The sequence below is a fragment of the Podarcis erhardii genome, assembly GCF_964252035.2.
Source record: "Podarcis erhardii genome assembly, chromosome: 17".
Classification (NCBI taxonomy): domain Eukaryota; kingdom Metazoa; phylum Chordata; class Lepidosauria; order Squamata; family Lacertidae; genus Podarcis; species Podarcis erhardii.
The window spans coordinates 29,663,565-29,687,261 of record NC_138515.1 but is presented as its reverse complement, the minus strand read 5'-3'; the positions used below and the strand labels follow the sequence as shown (position 1 = coordinate 29,687,261).

Below are 23,697 nucleotides of genomic sequence, written 5' to 3'. Positions count from 1 at the left end.
GGGGCATTCCGTTGCCGCCGGTTGCAGTTCGGGGTGAGTGTGGCTCCTGGCATTTTCCAAAGCCTTATGGAGCGTCTCCTGCAAGGGCTTCCGGGCGTGGTACCATATTTTGATGACGTCTTGGTGTCTGCAGACTCACACCAGCAGCTGTTCGAGCGCCTCCGTGCCGTGCTGACCAGGTTCCAAGAGGCCGGGCTCAAGGTAAAGAGGGAGAAGTGCCAGATCGCTGTTCCACAGGTAGAGTTCCTGGGCTATCTTATCGATGCCTCCGGCCTTCACCCGACCACATCCAAGATCCGCACTATCCAGCAGGCCCCCACCCCAAAGAACAAGACGGAGTTGCAGGCATTCCTGGGGCTGCTGAACTTTTATAACATGTTCCTGCCCCACAAAGCCACAGTGGCTGAGCCTCTTCACCGACTCCTTAGTACAAAGACGCCTTGGGCCTGGGGTCATCGGGAGACGGCGGCCTTCAACGCGGTTAAGGCTCTCCTTTCATCAGACAGTGTGCTGGTACAGTACAGTGAATCCAGGCCGCTGGTCCTTGCCTGCGACGCCTCACCTTTTGGCATCGGTGCTGTCCTTAGTCACCGTTTTCCAGATGGAAGAGAAGCACCACTCGCCTACTTTTCCAGGACACTATCTCTGACGGAACGGAATTACAGCCAGCTCGACAAGGAGGCATTGGCACTTGTGGCTGGAGTGAAGAGGTTCCATGAATACCTCTATGGCAGGACTTTTGACCTCATCACTGACCACAAGCCACTCCTGGGCCTCCTCGCCGGTGATCGTCCAACTCCACCGGTCCTCTCGCCACGCATGCTGCGATGGACTGTTTTCCTGGCTGCCTACCACTACCGGCTCATCCATCGCCCGGGGAAATCAATGGGCCATGCCGACGCCCTCAGCCGTTGCCCTCTTCCAGCATTTGTGGAAGACCCGGCTCCAGCTTCATCGCTCCTTCTGATTGAGGATCTTCCGGCAGCGCCTGTATCAGCTGCCACTGTGGCCTCCGTGTCTGCCCAGGATCGCACCATCAGCCGGGTGCTCAACTGGGTGTGGAGGGGGTGGCCACAAGGGCCTTTTGCATCGGAGTTCCAGCCCTTCGCAACCAGACAACATGAACTCTCAGCTCATCGCGGCTGTCTGCTGTGGGGAGACCGCGTCGTGATTCCCCAGGGACTCCGTCAGCGCGTCCTGGAGGCTCTGCACGTTGGCCACCCGGGAATTGTCAAAATGAAGGCGTTGGCTCGGTGTTACGTCTGGTGGCCTAATATGGACGATGCCATCACTGCCTGGGTGTCCACCTGTCAAGCGTGCCAAGAGTCGAGGCCTGCACCACCGGCAGCTAAGGGACACACCTGGGAGACGCCAAAGACACCCTGGTCGAGGGTGCACATTGATCTGGCTGGCCCCTTTCACGGCCGGACCTTTATGGTAGTGGTGGACGCCTATTCCAAATGGCTGGAGGTCGCCCTGATGCCCTCCACCACTACCGAAGCTGTCATCCGGGTGCTGCGAGGCCTGTTTGCAACGCATGGGTGTCCTGATGTCCTTGTCTCTGACAACGGGCCACAGTTCACGTCAGGCACGTTTGAGCGGTATCTTTTGGGACTGGGCATCCGCCATGCCCTAACGGCACCCTTTCATCCATCCAGCAACGGGCAAGCGGAAAGAATGGTGCGCTCGGCAAAAGAGGCACTGGCGCGCCTGGACCGGGGAGACTGGCATGAGCGGGTCGCCGAATACTTGTTCGTGCAACACATCACCCCTCATGCGGCCACAGGGAGGAGTCCTGCTGAACTGCTTATGGGCCGCCGCCTCAGGTCACCGCTCGACCGGCTACACCCGGACTTTGCCGTGGCTGAACCCCCAGGCTGTGCCAACGCGCCACGGTCATTTGTCCCAGGAAACCAGGTCTTTGCCCGGAACTATGTGGGGGACATTCCTTGGGTGCCAGCCACAGTAGTGGGAGTCACTGGACCTCGCTCGTACCAGGTGGCACTCGAAGACGGACGCTTGTGGCGACGGCACATAGACCAGCTTAGGCGCAGGGTTGGGGACTTGGACACTACCGAGGTGCCCCCAACTGCGCTTGCGGCTCCAGAAGAGACACGTACAGATGGCGAGGCCCCACCTACACCTCCCTCGCAAACTGCCAGCGTGGAGCCGAACCGAGCCGCTTCAGAGGGTCTGCCAGACTTACCACAGACTCAGACCACTCCACTTGCGGAGGCTCCACCCACAGCAGCGGATCCAGGGGAGTTGGTTCCAACGCCACCTAGGGTCGCACCACAGCCTCAGCAAGAACTGTGTGGCCCTCCGGACTTGGCTACCAGTCCCCGGCGGTCTGGCAGAGTTCCCAAGCGCCCAACTTATTTAAAGGACTATGTTGTTGGACATGTATCACTGTTGGTCTAAGTATGGGAAATGTAACCAAGATGCTTTTGTGCCTAATTGAACCATTACGCGTAGTGCTGTATATAAGGAAACCATTACGATTGTAACTAACGCCTTGTCTCGGTGGGGAGGGGTGTTATGTAGTGAAGTTTCACCCTGGGCCAGCAGGGGGATACTGTAGATAGTTTTCCCTCAGGTCTGTAGATAGTTTTCCCTCCGGTCCGCGTCAGTTATTTTAGGCGGTAACTCTGGGCTGTTGTTGTTACAATGTTGACAGCCGGCTGCCTATAAAAGCAGGCCGGCTGAGCTGTTTGCAGTCAGTTCTATTCCAGCTTACGAAATAAAGAGCTACTTGGAGAAATCGCTTTGTCGTCTGCTATGTCAACCCACAACTTAACAGGGCATCTGCACAACCTGGCCAGTCCAACAAAGTTGATGTTGAAGAATCATTGCTTCGACACTGGTGATCTTTGCTTCTTCCAGTACACTGGCATTAGTTTGCCTGTCTTCCCAAGTGATGTGTAAAAATTTCCGGAGACACCAGGGGTCACAGGGCCGCTGCGACAACAAAAACCCATACACAGTTCTCACCCCTCTCATACTAGACTTGCCCAAGTGGTTTTCCTGCCCCACCTGAGGCAGCCAATAATACAGAGCTGCTGCTCCACCTTGCTTCCATGATTGAGGGGTCCCAGGGCCGCATGACATACCACGTTGTGCATCCAGGCCCTGCAGTGTGCACGCATGATGTCTGCACATCCGCGTGGCATGCGCACGTGGTGTCATAAGGTCCATGGCATGCTGACATCACTTGCACACACAGCGAGCCATGACAACGTGTCGCGCGGATGCTCTGTGCCATGTGTGCGTGGCCACCACAGAACTTTAGGGGCCCCGGCCCCTTCATTGAAAATTTGGAGGGAGCCTTGGCCCCTCATGTCCCCCCCCCCAAACTTGGTGCTGGTGATACAGAGTATAGGAAGGTAAATGACACCTGCAGAACTGACTGGATGCCACAAGAAGAGATTTTCTAGAGTAGCGGTTCTCAACCTGTGGGTCCCCAGATGTTGTTGGACTACAACTCCCATCATCCTTGAGCTCTGGCCTTGCTAGCTAGGGGTGATGGGAGTTGCAGTTCAACAACATCTGGGGGGCCCACGTGTTGAGAAAGGCTGTTCTAGAGGCTTGCTGGTTTGGGCAGCATTTCCTTGTCTAGCATCCCATGAAGCATCTTCCCTTTGCAGTCCCAAAAGCTGCCAGTAACTCCCATGTCTGTCCGGGGAAGGACGTTGATTTCTACAAAAGCAACAGGGTGATGGTCCGAGAAACATGCATGGACATTCCTGTTCAGTTTCTGAAGCGGACCCTAACCGAGGAAATAACTGTGTTTGGTTCCACAAGACACCTTGCTGTTTGGGGGGCCCTTCCAGTGCCTTTTGCTTCCATTTGAACCCAGCAGGATTAGCTGTGATCTTAAGGAATCAGTGCTTAGGACCCCCGATCCACTGCCATTGAGGATTCCAAGCAAAGAGCCTGTGATTTCAGTGGGTGCCAAATTGAGGTGGTCAAAAGCAGCCTCTGGGCATGATGAAGTTGAGCAGGAGTTGCTTCAGAAATACAGCTCGGTAGAGGAAAAATCAGTTTCGTTCTGATTGGGAGCGACAATCCTCCCTTTCTTCTTCAAGATGAAGTGAACCTGACACAATGCACGGGGATTCCAAGTAATAGGGTCATAATCACTGGGCACTTGCACTGCCTACAATTGCATAAATGTTACATGCAAGTGTTTTAAAGTCATTTTATCATGAAAAAGGAGGCAATTTAACATAACTATTACCCTGTGCTCTTCATGAAAAATGCATTAAGCAATTACAACTGAAAGTAAGAGGTCTTAGGGAAGCAACATACTGCTGTAGGCAATATGCCCCGGCAGCTGGAAGGATGTGTGATGTATTATTAAATGCCTTGATTATTAGGAAGGGGGGTGGTTCCCATTAAGGGGAGGGGGTGTCTGTCAAACAGAGAATGTTTGATAATCCTCTTGATGATCAATTTTCTTCTTATTTTGGTGGGACAGGATTGTATTCCCCCCCCCAAAGTTAGGAACAGCGTTGCTCCTCATTGTGCAGCTTGGCAGTGTTAATTGGGCAGGTTCCTTTGCTCAGGAGGCCCTCTAATTGTGGCTTGCTCCTTCTGCATGGGGTATCAAAGGAACCAGGAATGATACACATGCACACTGTGCTCTTATCAAAAGCCTTGCCTGGAGCTTTGTTCCCCATTGCTCCATCCTGCAGGGCCTCGTTGACACACTGGTTTGACATTGCTGTTAGCCAATCGCATGCGCCTGGGGATTGCAAAGGGGAAAGTTGGTGGCAGTTATGGGCTAACCCCAAAGCTCTTAGGAGCTTTTGGCTTATAAAAGGTAGCACTTGGGGGATACCACTTGTCAGCCTCCTTTCCAGTGAAAGACTCTGGCAACAGCTCCTAATATATTATACATCTAACTCTCACGGTGCCTTGGCCATTTGCTACGGTCGTCCGATAGTTTGGCTGTGCGAGACATCTATTTGCAAGTCAGCACTCATGGACAGAGCTGCCTTTTCACGTCAGCACAGTCCCTTTCCCAAAAAAAAAGGCAAGCTTTCCAAGTGAGGGGATTCTCATATGAACGGCTAAGGGAGCTGGGCATGTTTAGCCTGGAGAAGAGGAGGTTAAGGGGTGATATGATAGCCATGTTCAAATATATAAAAGAATGTCACATAGAGGAGGGAGAAAGGTTGTTTTCTGCTGCTCCAGAGAAGCAGACACGGAGCAATGGTTCCAAACTACAAGAAAGAAGATTCCACCTAAACATTAGGAAGAACTTCCTGGCAGTAAGAGTTGTTTGACAGTGGAATTTGCTGCCAAGGAGTGTGGTGGAGTCTCCTTCTTTGGAGGTCTTTAAGCAGAGGCTTGACAACCATATGTCAGGAGTGCTCTGATGGTGTTTCCTGCTTGGCAGGGGGTTGGACTCGATGGCCCTTGTGGTCTCTTCCAACTCTATGATTCTGTGATTCTAACTGACACTTCCAAGCATCATGTGACTTGGCTCCCAGACACAGGATGTCTTTGGATCACTTCCTACCCTTGTGTTGACCACAGGGTGAGCTGTGGCCAATCACAGCTCTCTGTTGAGCAAACCTCTCTGGTAACACGTTTCCAAATGTGTTTTGTCATATTCACACATTACATTTTCAGGTGCACACTTCAGAAATCCATGAGCTTCATTACAAGAATACATAAATGTAGGTGGCCAAATTCTGGACTGTACCACTTCCATTATGGGATCCTGATTACAAGTGCTCCATTGAAAAGATAATTATAATCTTGCACTTCCTAGGCTATGCACACACAAAAAAAGTGATATGACCACCACCTGCATATTAAAGTGGTGGTACAAGGAGAAAATTCTACCATTTCATTCTGCATAATGCATAAATCAGCTCTTGAAACATAATGTTGCTGATGTTATATTTCTTTATTTTCATTTTATGATAAGCTGTAGGGAAATAGCCTGGAAACAGCCGAAGCTTTATTGTCATGCTTAAGGTTGGAAGAGTCAGGTGGAAGTACAAAATTCAGTAGCTACAGAGAAGGCTGCAAGAGCTTAACAGGGTGCCTATTGCATCTGATTGTGCTTATGTTAGAAAAATGCAGATCTTGGCTATCTTCTTTTTATTATTATTAAAGATTTTCTTGATTTACAAAAGTGTTTGCAATTTCTCTCTCTTGTATTCCCCCCCCCCATGTAACATTTTTACAAATCATTTTCATTTGTTGAGACATTAGGAAGAAAAGGGGGAAAGAGGTGGAGGAGGGGAAAGATGGGTGGGGGTGGGGGTGGGGGTGGGGGTGGCGGTCGGGTGGCGACGTTTCTATTTTACTTACTATATGTAGGGTTTGGTGTCAGTGTTGCTTGTGCAGGTTCTTTGTTGTTCGTTTGTGTTCCTTTGGAGGTGAGAGAGGTTGGGATTGGCCTAGGGTGTGGTTATTCATTTGTGGTTGGCTGTGGTGATCTTTGTTTTCGTGTGTGAGTGGGGTGGGTGGGTGTTTTGGATCAGGTTAGCCATATTGATTTGTATGCTGTTGGTGGATTTTTGTCGTTGTCTTGTTGGGCTGTGTATGTGATAAAGAGGAGGCATACCAGGATGAAGGTGTCTTCTTCTATTTTTCCCCGTGTCAGTTTCAGTTTGTTGGTTAATTTTTCTAGTAGGGCTGGTTCCCATACTATTTGGATCTTGGCTATCTTCTTAATGGAATCATAGCCTACTTTTTATGAGTAGTTCTGAGCAGTTTGTAAGGCAGGTTGAAGGCTATGCCTTCTGTTTTTAGGCCTAGTGGCAAGCAATCACCACAAAGATCTATTGACTGCCATTGGATTTGCTGACCAATTTTACGGATACCTGGTATTGAGAAACCCTTTAACTAGGCTACAGAAAGCTTTATTTTTCTGGGCTTCTGGGGTTAACAAAGACAGTCCGAGGGAAAACTCTCTGCAGTGTATGTGCCTTTTAAATTAGGCATCAACATCTCCTAGTTGTACCCCGCTTCAAGCCTCTCTGTTCATCTATATCCTCATCCTGCCAATTCCAAGTACAGTGGTACCTCAAGTTAAGTACTTAATTCGTTCCAGAGGTCCGTACTTAACCTGAAACTGTTCTTAACCTGAAGCACCACCTTAGCTAATGGGGCCTCTTGCTGCCGCCGCACCACCGGAGCACGATTTCTGTTCTCATCCTGAAGCAAAGTTCTTAACCTGAAGCACTATTTTTGGGTTAGCGGAGTATGTAACCTGAAGTGTATGTAACCTGAAGCGTGTGTAACCTGAGGTACCACTGTACTTTAGAGTGTAGGCGGGAAATTGCAAGCCTGAATATTCCAATGCACATTCCCTGCGCACTGAAAAATAGAACCTCAAGAAGAAGACTAGGATAGAACCCTTCTCCCTGACACACTGGTTTTCTGTGTGCAAGGAATTTGGTGCAGAGAGCATTCAAGCACACCATTCCTCATTTGTAAGGTGAACTGCCCAGGAACAGTTTTACAGTCTAACCTGCTATGTATGTGAAGAGCAGGGCTGAAAACTTAGAACCATTTCAGAAGATCGCAGAGTTCCTGTCCTGCCTTCGTCTTAAAAGGAATTTCCAGAGTCACCGAGTGCATGGCACTGGAATTTACAAGACCGCATCCATCCTTTGCCAGTTAGTCAGACTCTCTTAATTACCAAAACAAGGGGAGATTTCATAAGTTTATTTAGTCATTCTCTTTCTTCCCCCAAGACCTTGTGCAATTCTGCCCTTATCTCATCACATAGCTTGTTTCCTCCACCAAGGATGCCAGGTTTGGCTTCCTTTCTGCCAGCATTCTCCCACATACATCTCCATTACAGCTCTTGCATCAAATAGGTGCTTTCAGCAGGTTAATCATTAAGCTACTGCTCTGGTTCGTTTGGGAAGCACATAGCTCCCCCTGACTTCATTCTTCAAGCCTGCTCTTACCGGAGAACGGCTGTGCTTTAATTCAGCCAGGCAAGCAAGGCTACAAAAGTTGTTGTTGTTGTTTAGTCATTTAGTCATATCCGACTCTTTGTGACCCCATGGACCAGAGCACGCCAGGCACTCCTGTCTTCCACTGCCTCCCACAGTTTGGTCAAACTCATGCTGGTAGCTTCGAGAACACTGTCCAACCATCTCGTCCTCTGTCGTCCCCTTCTCCTTGTGCCCTCCATCTTTCCCAACATCAGGGTTTTTTCCAGGGAGTCTTCTCTTCTCATGAGGTGGCCAAAGTATTAGAGTCTCAGCTTCAGTATGTGTCCTTCCAGTGAGCACTCAGGGCCGATTTCCTTCAGAATGGATAGGTTTGATCTTCTTGCAGTCCATGGGACTCTCAAGAGTCTCCTCCAGCACCATAATTCAAAAGCATCAATTCTTCAGCGAAAACAAAATAAAAAAAATCCTTCCAGTAGCACCTTAAAGACCAACTAAGTTAGTTCTAGGTATGAGCTTTCGTGTGCATGCACACTTCTTCAGTGAAGTGTGTGCATGCACACGAAAGCTCATACCTAGAACTAACTTAGTTGGTCTTTAAGGTGCTACTGGAAGGAATTTTTTTATTTTGTTTTGACTATGGCAGACCAACACGGCTACCTATCTAATTCTTCAGCGATCAGTCTTATTTATGGTCCAGCTCTCACTTCCATTCATCACTACTGGGAAAACCAAAGCTTTAACTATACAGACCTTTACTAGCCTACAAAAGTCTTTGCTAGCCTGCTGGCCCACATCAACCTGTGCTGGTCATTGGTGGCCAAAAAGCTGTCTTCCAGTTTAGCAGAGCATTCAGTTATTTCCTGTTAATCTTTGCTGGGTCATTCATTAACTATGCCTTTTGCCTTTCGGCATATCTCTTTAAAACGCAGGCTGTGCACACCCACTGCTTTTGTGGAAGGACCCAGCTGTTGTGAAGTTCAAGTGGTTTAGCGTGATGTAGCCGAACAAAAGTATTTGTGCCTTTTCATGTTGCTCCTTAAGATTGTAAACTTTGCCTGGCTGACTGCAACAGATGGACTGGCTGGGTACTGGGACCACGAAAGCAAAGTGGAGTTGTTGCCAGAGTAGCAGGGCAGAGGAGCAATTGTCTCTGGAGATGGAAGCTTGACAGTTAAAGATCCATCTGCGGCACATGACTCCCAGCTGATAGGCTCTTTCTGCAAAGCAGAGAGGGACACAGCAATTGGAGTGGCAGGCCTGCAGGTTGGGGGCACGGTGGCGATCTGCCGGGGACAAGTCCTAGAACTGAATTTCTGTCGTTATTAGAAAGAAAGAAAGAAATAAAAACACAACATGTGGAGAACCTTATCTGCGATAAGGGTGCTGGGTCAGAGTCTGCAATGCAGGGAGTCAGGCTGCTGATTTTGGAAAGCTTCCAATCTCCCGCTTTTCCCTCCTTGCGTAGTGAAAAAATGTCAAGCGGAAAATCAAAGGGAATGTATGGGGGTGCATACAGTGGTACCTTGGTTCTCAAACTTAATCCCTTCTGGAAGTCCGTTCCAAAACCAAAGCGTTCTAAAACCAAGGTGCGCTTTCCCATAGAAAGTAATGCAAAATGGATTAATCCGTTCCAGACTTTAAAAACCACCCCTAAAATGTAACATGAATTTTACTTTCTAACGAGACCATTGATCTATAAAGCAGCTGAACTGGGTTCCACACAGTCACAAAAAACAAAACAAAAAAGAGCCGCAAAAATGCAAAATAAATAGCAAAAACAGACAGAACTCGGCACAATACTCAAATCGGAAGCATAACACTCAAAACTGAGCACGTTCAGCTTCTGAAAAAAGTTTGAAAACCAGAACACACTTCCAGGTTTGCAGTACTTGGGTTCCAAGTTTCTTTCAGTACCCAGGCGTTTGAGAACCAGGGTTCCACTGTATAGTAGTTTTTGCCTCTTTGTGCAGAGTTGAAGATGGACGTGGAGGGCCTGAGAGGGAACTCAAGGGAGTGTCACTTCAATGCCTGTTGCACTCTGTTGGATTCCTGCATGCTGCAGGAGACACTGCTGGGATGGCTGGTGAAAACTGCATCTCTTATGTTGAGTTCTAATATCCTTTAGCATCTAATCATAGAATCATAGAATCATAGAGTTGGAAGAGACCACAAGGGCCATCGAGTCCCCTGCCAAGCAGGAAACACCATCAGAGCACTCCTGACATATGGTTGTCAAGCCTCTGCTTAAAGACCTCCAAAGAAGGAGACTCCACCACACTCCTTGGCAGCAAATTCCACTGTCGAACAGCTCTTACTGTCAGGAAGTTCTTCCTAATGTTTAGGTGGAATCTTCTTTCTTGTAGTTTGGATCCATTGCTCCGTGTCCGCTTCCCTGGAGCAGCAGAAAACAACCTTTCTCCCTCCTCTATGTGACATCCCCTTAACCACCTCTTCTCCAGGCTAAACATGCCCAGCTCACACTTCTCCTGTGATGTGATATCAGGGCATGCATTTCTTCACCCCCACTATAATATGGCAAGAAGATGCACACTGTGATGGCAATGAAAGACACCTGAAGAAGGGTATGGGACAGCTTGGTCTGGGAGTGTCATTTTCTGTGGCAGCCCCATGTCTCTGTAATGTTCTGCCATTAGTAATCCTATCCTGCGCATTGAATGTTGAGCAAGCTTTTCTCCTCAGATCCTCCTCCAGGTCCTTACAATAAGAAACAAAAATCACAACTCCCCCCTCCCCCCAGTGGAGCTTTGAGCCCTTGCAAGACATTAAACCTGCTTTTATAGAGTCTTATGTGAGGATTTTCAGTTGTTCCCTCTCAAAAATCAGTCCTGCAAATAAATCCACTATAGTTATTAACCCTCATGCATTTTTACTGGTTGGCTAGCAATTTGCAGCATGTCTTTGATAGTCCCTTGAATCGCAAACCAAACTCACAAATCTTTTTTTAGAGACCCCTATGCAATCAGTAAAACTGCAGACTTGACAAGAAATTCCCACCAGTAAATCCCGTTCTTGCATTAAGCCTGAAAAGGCATCTAAACAGACTGCCCTCCACTCTAGCCTTGAATTAATATGCACCTATTTCTGCAATCCCATTAATTTAGTGGCAGACTCTTAAAGCATTTACTAGCAGAGGGGGGGAAACATAATGAACTGAAAGCGCAGAACAATATATCCGCTCATAATAATGTATTTAGAGATGTCACCCTTGGCTTAAAGGAAATCATTTAGAGAGCAATTATGTTTCAAAAGAGATTCATTCTTGTAAAGAATTGAAATTTAAATCAAGATTTTTTAAGCTTGCCAGAGCTATAATTACAAATGCCTGCAGTGATTTCTGCTCTACAGAGAAGGGTCATTTCATCGCAAAATTGCCTGAATATCTGAATAATGTGAGCCTGAAATTTCCTTCAGCTTTTTCACAGGAAACATTCACTTTTTTAAAAATAAAATTCTTTGGCAATTTCAGAGGGGATAAAGGAACTATTCTCAACTTAAAATTGCATCTCTGCATACTCTTCAGGAGCAGAATGGAACGCATGACTCACTGCTATATCTTTGCCCCATTGACACAAAATGGGAAGATCCTTTTCAATTACACAGCCAGGGTTCTCATCAGATTTTTTTATATTTCGGATTTTTGTGCTTTGAATGGGATGGGGGCTGTTGAAAGCCTTCTTTAGGTATTATACTTAAAGCATGATTTGTTTTCCTACAGAGGGACCGAGCATTGATGTACAATGGCCTTTTCAGACCTTACAAACAATTGCCACTAGCCGAATGCAGAAGTCATGGGGCCAGTGGCTAGTAGTACTGGTTTATAATGTCACTAGTTGATTTGGATCACTGTCATTTTAACTGTAGGTGTATACATTTGTAGACTCGCATTAGTTTGTGTGATTAGGTATCTTCTTCTTTGGCGATCCCTCGTAGCCGCGTAAGATTGTCTTCCATAAACACGGTTTTAACAATGAGTCCATAAGGGACTGTGGAGGCCAATTCTGGATCCACACATCCTTCCACAGTGGGGACTTACGTTTCCAGGTAGGAGTTGATCACGGTGTGGATTTGCCAAACGTGCCTTCCTCTTAGCACATTTCTCCTTTGAATCCTGAGTTCGAGTGTCTTCAAAGCCCATGACACCTTTGGTAAAGGCTGCTCTCCAACTGGAGTGCTTGAAGGCCAGTGTTTCCCAGTCGTCAGTGTTTATACTACATTTTTAAAAAAAATTGCATTGAGAGAGTCTTTAGACCTCTTTTGTTGACCACCAGCATTATGCTTACCATTTTTAAGTTCAGAATAGAGTAGTTGCTTTGGAAGACGATAATCAGGCATCTGGGCAACATGACCAGTCCAATGAAGCTGATGTTGAAGAATCATTGCTTCAACACTGGTGATCTTTGCTTCTTCATTAGTTTGTGTGATTGGGTATAATGCCACTGCCATTATATGTCACTCACATACACACAATGCTAACTGTTGACCAGTATTGCAACCATCCTTGCTCCTCTTTCTCTCACATCAATGCCTACAAATGGCACACAGCCTCATCTGCTGTTATCTCCAGCCCTTGTGTGCTGACAGTAGACTTCTTCTCAGTTAAAGGTAAAGGGACCCCTGACCATTAGGTCCAGTTGTGGATGACTCTGGCGTTGCGGCGCTCATCTCGCTTTACTGGCCGAGGGAGCCGGCGTACAGCTTCCGGGTCATGTGGCCAGCATGACTAAGCCACTTCTGGCGAACCAGAGCAGCGCACGGAAACGCCGTTTACCTTCCCGCCGGAGTGGTACCTATTTATCTACTTGCACTTTGACGTGCTTTTGAAGTGCTAGGTTGGCAGGAGCAGGGACCAAGCAATGGGAGCTCACCCCGTCACGGGGAATCGAACTGCCGACCTTCCGATCGGCAAGTCCTAGGCTCTGTGGTTTAACTCACAGCGCCACCCGTGTCCTCGTCTTCTCAGTTAGAATGTCCATAAACATTCCATAACAGCTACAGCTCATTTCAGTCAGCCTGAAACTCATTCCCATTACTCTCACTGCGGATCCCTGTGGGGGTTTAAAAGAAGAAGAAGAGTTTGGATTTGATATCCCGCCTTTCACTCCCTTTAAGGAGTCTCAAAGCGGCTAACATTCTCCTTTCCCTTCCTCCCCCACAACAAACACTCTGTGAGGTGAGTGGGGCTGAGAGGCTTCAAAGAAGTGTGACTGGCCCAAGGTCACCCAGCAGCTGCATGTGGAGGAGCGGAGACACAAACCCAGTTCCCCAGATTATGAGACTACCACTCTTAACCACTACACCACACTGGCTCCCACCAAACAGTCCACCCACCTTGCCTTTGCATCCGGATTGGTTGGCTGGTTAATTAATCTGGTGCAAGGCTCATATTGTCAGAGCCACTTTTCTGCGAAACTGCATTTTCCGCACTTAAATTTGACATCCCGCCAGGAAACTTCGCTGTCCCCTTTTCAGCAGCTGCTTCAGATATTTCTGTTTAGGCAAGGCTATCCAGACACGTTGATGTGTTTTAATCTATTTGTAGTTTACAAATCATTTTAACTGTTCTTTAAATTTTGTCATTTACTTGTTCTTAACCGATTTAATTGATAATTTTGCTGTTTCTTATAAACCACGGAAAGGTTTTGTTACAGTCGAGCAGGCGCGTGAATTTGGTTAAGAGTTCACTAAAACTGGCTCAGAGAGAGAGAGATTTGACATGCTGAATCGTTTTCTTGTTTTCTTCCTTTCCGCAGGAGCAACCAAGGGTTTATGCACATGAAGCTGGCGAAAACCAAAGAGAAATACATTTTGGGCCAGAACAGCCCCCCGTTTGACAGTGTTCCAGAAGTGATCCACTATTACACGGCAAAAAAACTCCCAATAAAAGGAGCCGAACATTTGTCGCTCCTTTACCCTGTTGCTGTCCGGACCTTATAATTTTGCGCTCTGGCCCGTTCTCCTCCTTCCTGTGGATTGGAGATGAGGGGTGCAGCAGCAAAAGTGCTCCTACGCCGTCTACAGCGATGCTTCTTGGGACAGATGTCCAGTCCTGCCTTCCCAGTAGCAGGCTGTTGTATAGTAATCATTGCACTACTTTGCATGTCCTGTGTGGAAATATTGGTTTCTATTTATATGAGAAAGAAATGGCGTTCAGCCGCTTGAAAGAAATGCAGGAATACCCTCTCCCACGTCAATGGAAAAGTTGCCAAATCCAAAGAATGGCCTTCAAACTTTCCTGAGATCAGCAAGCTTGACATCTTCTCGCCCGTGTGCGCAGAATATTCCACGTATCGAAACCGAACCTGCAAAATGGACGCAAACTTTTGTGGCGGGAAGGCTGAGCCAGAAACGGCCCATTGGCCTTCCTCAAACCCTCAAGGCCTGAGACCTGTTTATTATGCACCCAACCCGAAATTTGTGTCGTCGTTTTTTCTGCACAGTTTAATTCAACATGCGAGAGCCTCACTTTCATTTTGTTTTGTTACAATGATGATGTGATCTGAAAATCTCGATGAGTAATTTTGCGACAGTGAAACGGAAACAAACAAACAAAAAGTTCAGTTATTTATGAATAGGGTATGTACTAAAATAGTGGTTTAATATATATATATTTTTATCCCCCTTCCCCTTTTTTTTGGTACAATAATAAAGCTCTAAGGGTTTTCTGTGCTGATTTCTAGATTAAAGGCAGTGAGTTCTGTTTTCTGTTGTGTACGTACAATGTGAGCTGTGGTGGTTCAGTGGTTTCCGGGGAGGGTGGGGTCATGACGGAGGGAGTTGATGTTTACACGACCAGATTTCGGACCCAAAAGGGCTTCTGCAGAGCAAGCTTCCTTGAGCTGATGATGGCACCTAAGCCAATAATAGCCTTCCATCTAGATATCCAACAAGCTGGATTCTCTTCCATCTCAGGGGTGGTGTGGGAGAAAGCTCATGAAGAACATGACTCTGCTTCTCCAGCTGAGATGTGCAAGTACATAATGTAGCATAATATAAATTGGGGCTGTTTTCCGACTTGCAGTCGTACAACTGGGGCTATCCTGTTAGGCACACGCGCAAAATGTGTCTTGTTGCTACTGCTCCTCTTCTGCCTTCGTAACCAATTGAAAAAGCTCTTGTCCTTCACAGTGCAAGTGCAGTTGGCTTTCTACCTCATCTTTAAAGCCTAGGTCCCTTCCCCATCCAGTATATTCTCTGTGCCTGTTGAACAGGAAGACTGGTTAGCTGTAACTTAAGAGCAGAACTTAACAAGAAAAGGCCAGGGCCACAGCACAAAGCAGCAGCCCCTGGTCAGATCCTTCCCTCTACTTTTCTGACACCATTGTTGCTTACCCTGAGATCCCAACTGTGTGTGTTTCCATGGCAACAGCAGCCAATGAAGCAGATCAGAGGGGGTGGAAGTGCACCACACATTGGGGTTGGGTCATGGGGTAATGGAACTGAAACTCAACGCTGGGCTGGGCTGCCATCTTCAGCCTCAAGCCCCATGTTTCCCTGTGTCCACATTGCTCCAATAATTGAGGCTGGTCCACTGCATTAACCCTTCCCATAGCACTGTGCATTTCTCCATTGGAGATCCAAGTTGAGAGTCAGACTTGCCGTTTTCTCTCTTTTCAGACTTTCAACATGGATGCGAAATTGGCCCGTTTTTTTTTTAAAAAAAAAAACACAACTGGACTGTCTTTCAAGCATACAACTGCCCTTCATTTTTGTGCTGGTTTGAAAGTGTTAATGGAATACTCATTAATTCTACACTTATGTAAAATACTGCTTCGTTGTACCGTACAAATGTGAAAAGAGAAGTCATATAAATGGTGTCTCTTGTTGGCTAGTTCATTTGAGCCCCGTATGGACCAGTTTCCAAGCTGGTATTAATTCCAAGGTTCTGTTTTTACCTGTTTTGAGGACAAAAAAATAAACCTGTGTAAAACTGTCTGTGGAATCAGCTGCCAATAATCTAAATGGAAATGTTCAAACTAACTGTGCATGCCAAGTGTCTGTCTGTTGTCGTTTGGGTTTTTTTACAAATATTGTGGGGTTTTCTCCCTAAATGGAGTAAAATAATCCGTTGTTTTTTTAAAAAAAAAAAAGCATAAAAACAACCAGTTTTCCTTTTTTTATCTTCTTTACAGTCCCTCCTCCCTTCATAGCATGTGCCCTAGTCCTTTACAGTTGACTTAGAGATCATTAATCATCTGCATTAATCATCTGTAGCCAACTTGTGACCCGGGTGCTAGACAAGGATGTTGCAGTATATCTTGCCAGGAGCAAAAGTGCCGGTGGGCCTGGCTATGGCATAGAGTCCAGCCTATATTCCTCTCTGTGCCTCTAGCGTTGCCCCTGCTGCATGTTCCCCAGCCCAATTGGCCAGAAGGCACCACCAAGACTTCAGAGGTGGGCTATGTTCTGTGGTACATTGCTAGACTACCGCTATCTGAGAAAATCAGGAAGTTGCCTTATACCGAGTCCAATCAGTTCATCCATCTAGCTCAGTGTGCACCAGTGTTCTGCAACCCTTGTGTCCCCAAATCTCACATCATCCATGACCATTAGCTAAGCAGGCTGAGGATGATGGGAGTTATAATCTAGCATCTCAGGATCCAAGACTGAAGAACACTGGTCTATGCTAACTTGCAGCAGTGGCCCATGATTTCAGAAACTGGTCTCTCCCAACCCTGCTTGAAGATTCTAGGGTCCGAACCCCAAAGAAAATGCCCTACCACTGAGCTACAAGGGTGCCCACCACTGAGCTTAGAAATACTTGCTCCATAGTCCTCTGTTGACATTTTTGACCGGTGTAGCGCCTGTTGATTCGCCAGTGATTGTATTCAACTCCCAACAGGATTATTTACACAGCCAAGCCCCAGCTCAGTTCTTTAGCTGTGAAGATTGGTTGTGGAGCATTTTCACAGTGACAATTGCTGGGTACAGCCACTGGGTACAGCAGAACAATTACCACTTGTGTGCCTCTGATAGTCAGGAGAACGTCATTGCAACTATAGCTCTTGGACCTTCAAAGCCTCAGCAGAAAACAACAGAATTTACCCAAGCAACAAAAGGAGAACTCACTTGGGGGTCACTTGGCCACGGATGGCATTGAGTGGAAATATCCTGTGGCTTTTCATGAGTGATGTATGTGCATCTCTTAATACTTTGGAGTAGCAATTCACATGGAGATGTTTCCATTGCAGAACAGAACTTAGGGTCCCATCTTCAGAGCTCTGTCACACGGTTCTTGTTTCTTGATGGTTCATAATCTGCTCCTTCCACACCTTTTCTGATCTCAAGAAGAGTTATTCCCGAGCACCAACCACTAGCAGTTGAGCATCTCTTCACAGCAATAATATGCTTTCAGTCGTACGATATGAGAGATTCTTAAGTCCTGTTTGTGAGCATCCCATAGGCCTCTGGATGGCCATTCTGAGAACAAGATGTTGGACTAATCTTTTAGAACATTACTTTCTGGTTGAAACCAAGTAGATGTATTTTTCCGCAGCCTTGATTTGATGCCCTTCATGCCATCTATCCCAGAAGCAGCTTCAGGTAAGCTCTCAACCAGCTCATCATCAGTGAGTCCCTCAAGAGGTTTCAGCTGCTACTCAAATATGCTATCATTTTTTCTTGCAAAGAAGAGCGAGTTTGAACCCATGTGCAGAAACCAGAACAAACCAGCTAAGCTCTCTGCACCATCAGCAAAAGAGCTTCCCACAGCTGCCTCAGGGACCCTTGAGATGGATGTAATTATGCCACCTCATACATTGGTATGAAAATTACGTCACACATCAAAGCTTACCATCTCTCTGAGAAGAGTTCTGACCTAGTTGTTTTTCTAAGATGGCTATTTTATTTTAATACCAGGTGCTTCCAGATTCCTCATGTTTCAAATCTGGAAGGACTGTACCACCTCAAATGACTTAATGTTTAAACTGACCCAAGGAGAATAGACTCCATGAGACAGACACTCGATCCAAAGTGGTGGTTTCCACAACCGTGACTGGATTACATGCTGGTGTATGTTGCTTAGCCCTCCTCAACTGCATACAGTTCGTGTAAAAATACTCGTTCTAAAGCTGGATTTTATTTTTATCATTTGGAGTCAAGAACAGCGCTGGAAAATCTAGGGAAGTGCAAAGCAAGGAACAATGCTCTGATTTGGAAGTATAATTCAAGTCTGGGAGGTCAGAATCGGGTCCCTTCAGATCAGAATTCACAAAAGATCAAAGTCCTCAAACTTCCCTAGGTGCCACAACCATTCTGCTAGTCCAGAGTATTTAGTGCTTGTTGCAAGCTGCACAGAATATCACTCTTTTTTTACATTTGCTGTGGAGGAATCGGGAAGAACTCTGCATGTGGAAATTTGAGCAACTTCCACCTTCTTGTAGGAAGAGGTTGATGTGGGTGGTGCTTCTGTCACAGGACACGACCCTAAGTCCCAGTACGCCATCTTTCCAAGTCAGCCAAAGCAAACCACACTTCTCAACATGGGAGCCTGTTGATTTGGTCAAGGGATGTATGGATCAGTGCTTCCTGCCATTTTCCCTTAAGCAGTTCCACTTTCGCACAGTTGCCAAAATTCGCCATCATGTCCTTTGCTCATAGCTGTCAACCTTTTCCTTTTTTTAAAGGGAAATTCCCTTATTCTGGATAGGATTCCTCGCAAGAAAAGGGAAAAGTTGACAGCTATGCCTTTGCTGTCATCCTGGCAGACAATCGTTTTAGGACTCATGAGCTGTCAGCTGGTTTACTCTGCATCCCCCCTCACCCCACCCCATGCTGGCTTTGAATGTGGGGCTATTTTAGATCTGATTTCTCCTTTCCATCTATTGCAGTGAAACTTCACAGGGTATTAACCGGGAGACTATCCTTAATATTGTGTGGCTTATGCCTGCCCCTCCTGCAGTCTCTCAATGTGTTTCGCACAGATGAAAAGTGTTAAGTGTTAACTTGCAGCCCCCTGTCCGAGGGCCTTGCAAGAGTCTTCCCATGGACTTTAGCATGTGTCAGCCTTTTCCAAATTAATGGCACACGCATGCGTATAAACTAAGGTGTGTGATTGTGTGTTTGTGAGTGTGCACAGCTGTATAAATCCCAATTAAAGGGAATGCAATGGGCTTTAGAAAGTGTTTTTAATTTATTTTTTAACAGGATTTCTCAGAGGTGCAGCATGGCTGCAGCATAAACAGAGCCTGTCTGTTCTTTTGCACTGTAATATTGTCTCTTGTTTTATTTAAGTGATTGTGTGATGCTTATTCCCCTCTCCTCTGGTTTTCAAAGTTTTCCTCTTTAGAAAAAAAGAAACCCACACAAAACAATGTCACAGTTATTTGCGCCATTGCTTCTGGTCGAGAGATTGAGCAGCAACCGTGCCTGTGTAGTCCATTAAAAAGTTTATTTTAAATAAAAATTATAAACCTCTCCCTTTTCTTCCTCTCATTGTAGCAGTTTCCTCCCTGTCAGAGTGTATTCATATTTTCTGGAGCAGCGAACAATTGAGACTATTATTCCGCCACAGAACAATCCATTGCGAGGTGCCCTGGCTTTTGTAAGGCTGGTGTGCCAGCCAATGGCAGTGGAAATGAGAATTAGGCTGTGGGTTTTGTTTAATGGAATCTCTGCCAGGCAGCTCAGCCCTATTCAATAGCTTGCCGGAGAGAGAGTTGCTTGTTTTCTCTCTGCCGCTCATCCCAATACAATAGCTTTCGACAAGCAAACTGCATCGACTAATTATATCCAAATGCTTGGCAAGTCAATTAGCACCTTCTGGGGAGAAAATGGGATGGCATTAAGCTAGGAAAGTTCCCAGTATTAAAAGCTGGGGATAATATATCAGACAGAAAAGCCCAGAAGACCATCTCCTGCAACACTGCGTTGTTTGGGTTGAAGAAACTTAGGCTGTGGTTGAAATTCCTAAACATGCAGGTCATTTCTCCCATTCTGCCTTGGGGATGAAGGGATACATTCAGTTCTTGACAATTATGCGCAACCAGGACTCTGCCGAAACTGCCACTTACTATTTTTTTTTGCAAGAATTTTTGGCACTGCCAAAAGCTGCCCCTCCTTTTCAACGATTTTTGGCACGCTCCTGAGAAAACGATTGCTTACTCACTGAAATTGCCCTCGCTTTCTCCTTCCTTCCCTCTCTGAAACTACGCAATGACCTTGTTACACAGCCCAACCTGATTGGTCGCGCCACGTCGTGATGTCATCCTGCTCACTAGGTGGACCTTCATTGGGTGGTATCAAACGCGAGTAATTTGGGAAGGAAGGAACATAGTAGCTTCTAGGGAAACAATGATACTAAACAGGACAGAAAGAGAGTGAACTCCCTCAACGTGTGTAGGATTCTGCTCTTAAGTGTACAAATTTCAAGTCACTAAAATTGCTAGGTTTTACCCGAAAAGTAAAAGATACTGGGTTCAGATAATGAAATAGGTAGATTTGGGTCTTTATTTGCCCGATATTGCAATTGCGTGGCAAGTCCCCTCCCCCATGTGAAATGAAGACACTGGACACGTTATTTAAGGTTAAGGGGCATTAAAGGCCACAACTTTATTGATTACAGAATTGAAAGGTATTGGCCTTAGGCATTGGCTCCTATCGACTACCCGGCATGGAGACCGGGAAGGGTTATCCACAAGCCGTGGGAGTCCTGTTGAAGTACGCCAACTAGGATCCCACGGGTGTCACCGCTCAGGGGCGTGCTGGAGGCCCTTGCCTCCCTAGGTTTTGGACAAGGCAATGCCCCCCGGAGTCCTCTACCGGACTACGCTTTTCATTGGGGGAAGGTGATGGCGCTTCCTTCCCCCCTTCATTTGCATAACAATTAACCCCCTGCCAATGCCTAACCGCCAATACCGCGGAAGTTGTGACGTTTGCTACGAGGTAGGCAAAAAAACCAAAAGGCTAGAAGTGCGCCAAATTGGAAAAATTCCTACCAGGCCCCTTGCGGCAACCAACCGGAGTCCATAGCAAGGTCATAGCTAGCTAAGCCTAAAGGGTGGGTGGAATGGGAAAAATCGCTCAGCTGGAAAGGAGAAAGAGGGCGGTCCGCAACACCCTCTCCTCCCAAGCTCAGAAATGGCTTTGTTACAAGTCTTGGAACTTTGACGGTTCTACATTGAACATTTTCAGATAAAGGTGCCAGTTCCAGAGCCCTCTATTTAAGGATAAATTCACGGAGTGACTGGGTTGGACCAAATTCCAGAGAATAATAAAGAAAAAAGCTGTAAATATACTTAAGATGAAGACAACATCAAAACACGCACACAGTGGGATGTGATTTGTTTCTTTGGCCCAACCATTGTGAAATTACTTTGGGCCTGTAAGTTTAAAAAGGGGGGGGGACAAGTAAGAGAATCCATTTGAAGTTGCTGTAGAAATGGTCCCCAAAATGAACACAATTCACATTCAGTTAACTCAGCAATAATGGAAACTACTTTCAGATGCAGTTCAGAGATTTTTGAACTAATTCAGTGAATTTTGTTAAACCAAACTACAGTGGTGCCTTGGTTCTCAAACAGACTGGCTCCCAAACAGATTGGCTCCCGAATGCCACAAACTCAGAAGTAAGTGTTCCGGTTTGCGAACATTTTTCGGAAGCCAAACGTCCGACGCGGCTTCCGCTTGAGTGCAGGAAGCTCCTGCAGCCAATTGGAAGCCGTGCCTTGGTTTTCAAATTGTTTTGGGAGTCTAACAGACTCCTGGAACGGATTAAGTTCAGCAACCAATATAACACTGTAGTCCATTCCAAGCACTCGTTTATATGCTGCCCTTTATAACCTAAAACTGAATTCTACACTGAGCTGAAAACTAAGCCTATTAAGCCCATTGTAGGCTAACATTTCCACAAGAAGAAGAAGAGTTTGGATTTGATATCCCGCTTTATCACTACCCGAAGGAGTCTCAAAGCGGCTCACATTCTCCTTTCCCTTCCTCCCCCACAACAAACACTCTGTGAGGTGAGTGGGGCTGAGAGACTTCAGAGAAGTGTGACTGGCCCAAGGTCACCCAGCAGCTGCATGTGGAGGAGCGGAGACGCAAACCCGGTTCCCCAGATTACGAGTCTAGCACTCTTAACCACTACACGACACTGGCTCTCTCTTTCCAAGCAAGGTGGAAAATCCAGATGGGTAGGGTAATTGCAGGCTGTATTTCTTGCCTGCTGAATCACCCTGACCTCTGATAGGACACCGTGTTCTCACTGCCCAGGATGGCTGTCCTTCCACTCAAAGCACTCAGCCTTCCTCCAGAATATACCACCTGTTCTGATGCAAGACAAACCTACTTGATGAGACTGTATCCTTAGGCAAGGCTGTGTTTATGCTTGCCACACTACGGGGGGGGGGGGCACAGAAGTTACTAAGTGTTCCATGGATTGCAGAAAAGCAAGTTTCTAGTCCTTTAAAATATTCTTAAAACTGTGTGGGCAACGGCTGGAGAAACATCAGAGGCCGGTGAAGTTGTTAAAGCAAATTTCCAATCGTTAGAGGCTGGCTTCATTGCACCGTATAGATCTTTGCCTGTTCCCACAACTAATTGAATCCAAATCAATAATACAAATGAAGATATCATGCAAATTTGTGTTGTTTATATGGGCTGCATAATTCTGTTTTGTCACATTTTTTAGAAGAAGGTTTGCTACTGTTTATTTTATTTTATTTTTTAAGCACATAGTGTCACGGACCGTGCTGAGGAGGGCTGCATTGAGGAGGAATGGTGGGAGCCTCCCCCTTCCCCCTGCTCTGAATCTTCCCAGGAGCAGTGGGACAGCATAGATTTAGAACAGTGGTTTGCAGAGGGGCATAGTTCAGAAGGCAGAAGCTGGGTAATATTGGATGGGAACAGCCAGGAGAAGAAACACTGGAAGAGAGAGGGTTAACAGACTCGCAGTCTGTGGACAGCATTCCTACATTCTCCCCAAGGTCAAGAAGAGCTGAGAAAGTGGCAGAACAGAAAGCACAGAGGGGACAAGCTCAGATTGCAAGACATAGGAGTGATGTAGTTTAATAGGGACGGAGTGGGGTGAAATCCTTAACTGGGAGCACCGCCATTTCTAGGAGATGGGTTCTTTGTTCTCTCGCTGTTATTATTAAAGTTTCTAACTGGCAAGCCGTTCCTTTCTTTGATCTTCTTATCTCCAGCCATGGGGGGGGGGGGAGCCAATTCCCCAAAGCCCGACACATTGTAGAAATGCCCCTACCTTTAGGCATTGCAGAACACAGATTAGTTTGCTTTGTACCCTTTTCAAAACATCATAGTGCATGAAAATAGGCCATCGGTTTTTGTAAAAGTAGAGCACAATCTGCCATGTAGGTGAGCTGTTAGGATAGTGTCTTGGAGTTCATATTATGAGGGCTAGTAAAAGGGCTAAAGTTGGTGCCAGGATAAATAATATAAGGGATGCGTATTGTCACAGCCACCCAGGTGGGTCCCAGCTCACGAGAGACCTTACTCCGTTGTAGTTTACTTACAGGAAAAGTTTATTGAAGATAATTGCTTCTTTCACAGTTCAGCATTGTGGCTGTACGTCTGTCACGTTAGACCGCCGAAGTCCCCCTCTGACTCCTCCCCTCCTCCACACCAACTTAATAGCCTGGCTCTAGACCACCTCTTCCTCTCCTTTCTTTTCCGCAGGGTCTTTCTGCCCCCCTGGGTTCTCTCTTTCCGGGATTCGCCTGAGGCTGAATCCTCTGCCGCCTCCTGCCCCCTCCTTCTGGCTTTGGGGCCGGGCTCCTCCTCTGAGCTTTCCCCA

The 23,697-nt window shown here is 46.6% G+C and overlaps 2 protein-coding genes across 2 annotated transcripts in view; one reads left to right on the top strand and one right to left on the bottom strand.

Moving 5' to 3' along the window:
* Positions 1 to 15,879, top strand: part of SHB (SH2 domain containing adaptor protein B) — a 160,252-nt gene extending 144,373 nt beyond the window's left edge. The window contains exon 6 of the mRNA XM_081845300.1: positions 13,700 to 15,879. Within this exon, the coding sequence (XP_081701426.1) occupies positions 13,700 to 13,883 (184 nt within the window). The 3' untranslated portion in view covers positions 13,884 to 15,879. The remainder of the gene's footprint in view (positions 1 to 13,699) is intronic.
* Positions 1 to 23,697, bottom strand: part of LOC309332179 (stimulated by retinoic acid gene 6 protein-like) — a 198,113-nt gene that overhangs the window by 51,692 nt on the left and 122,724 nt on the right. The gene's annotated exons all lie outside the window — the stretch shown is intronic.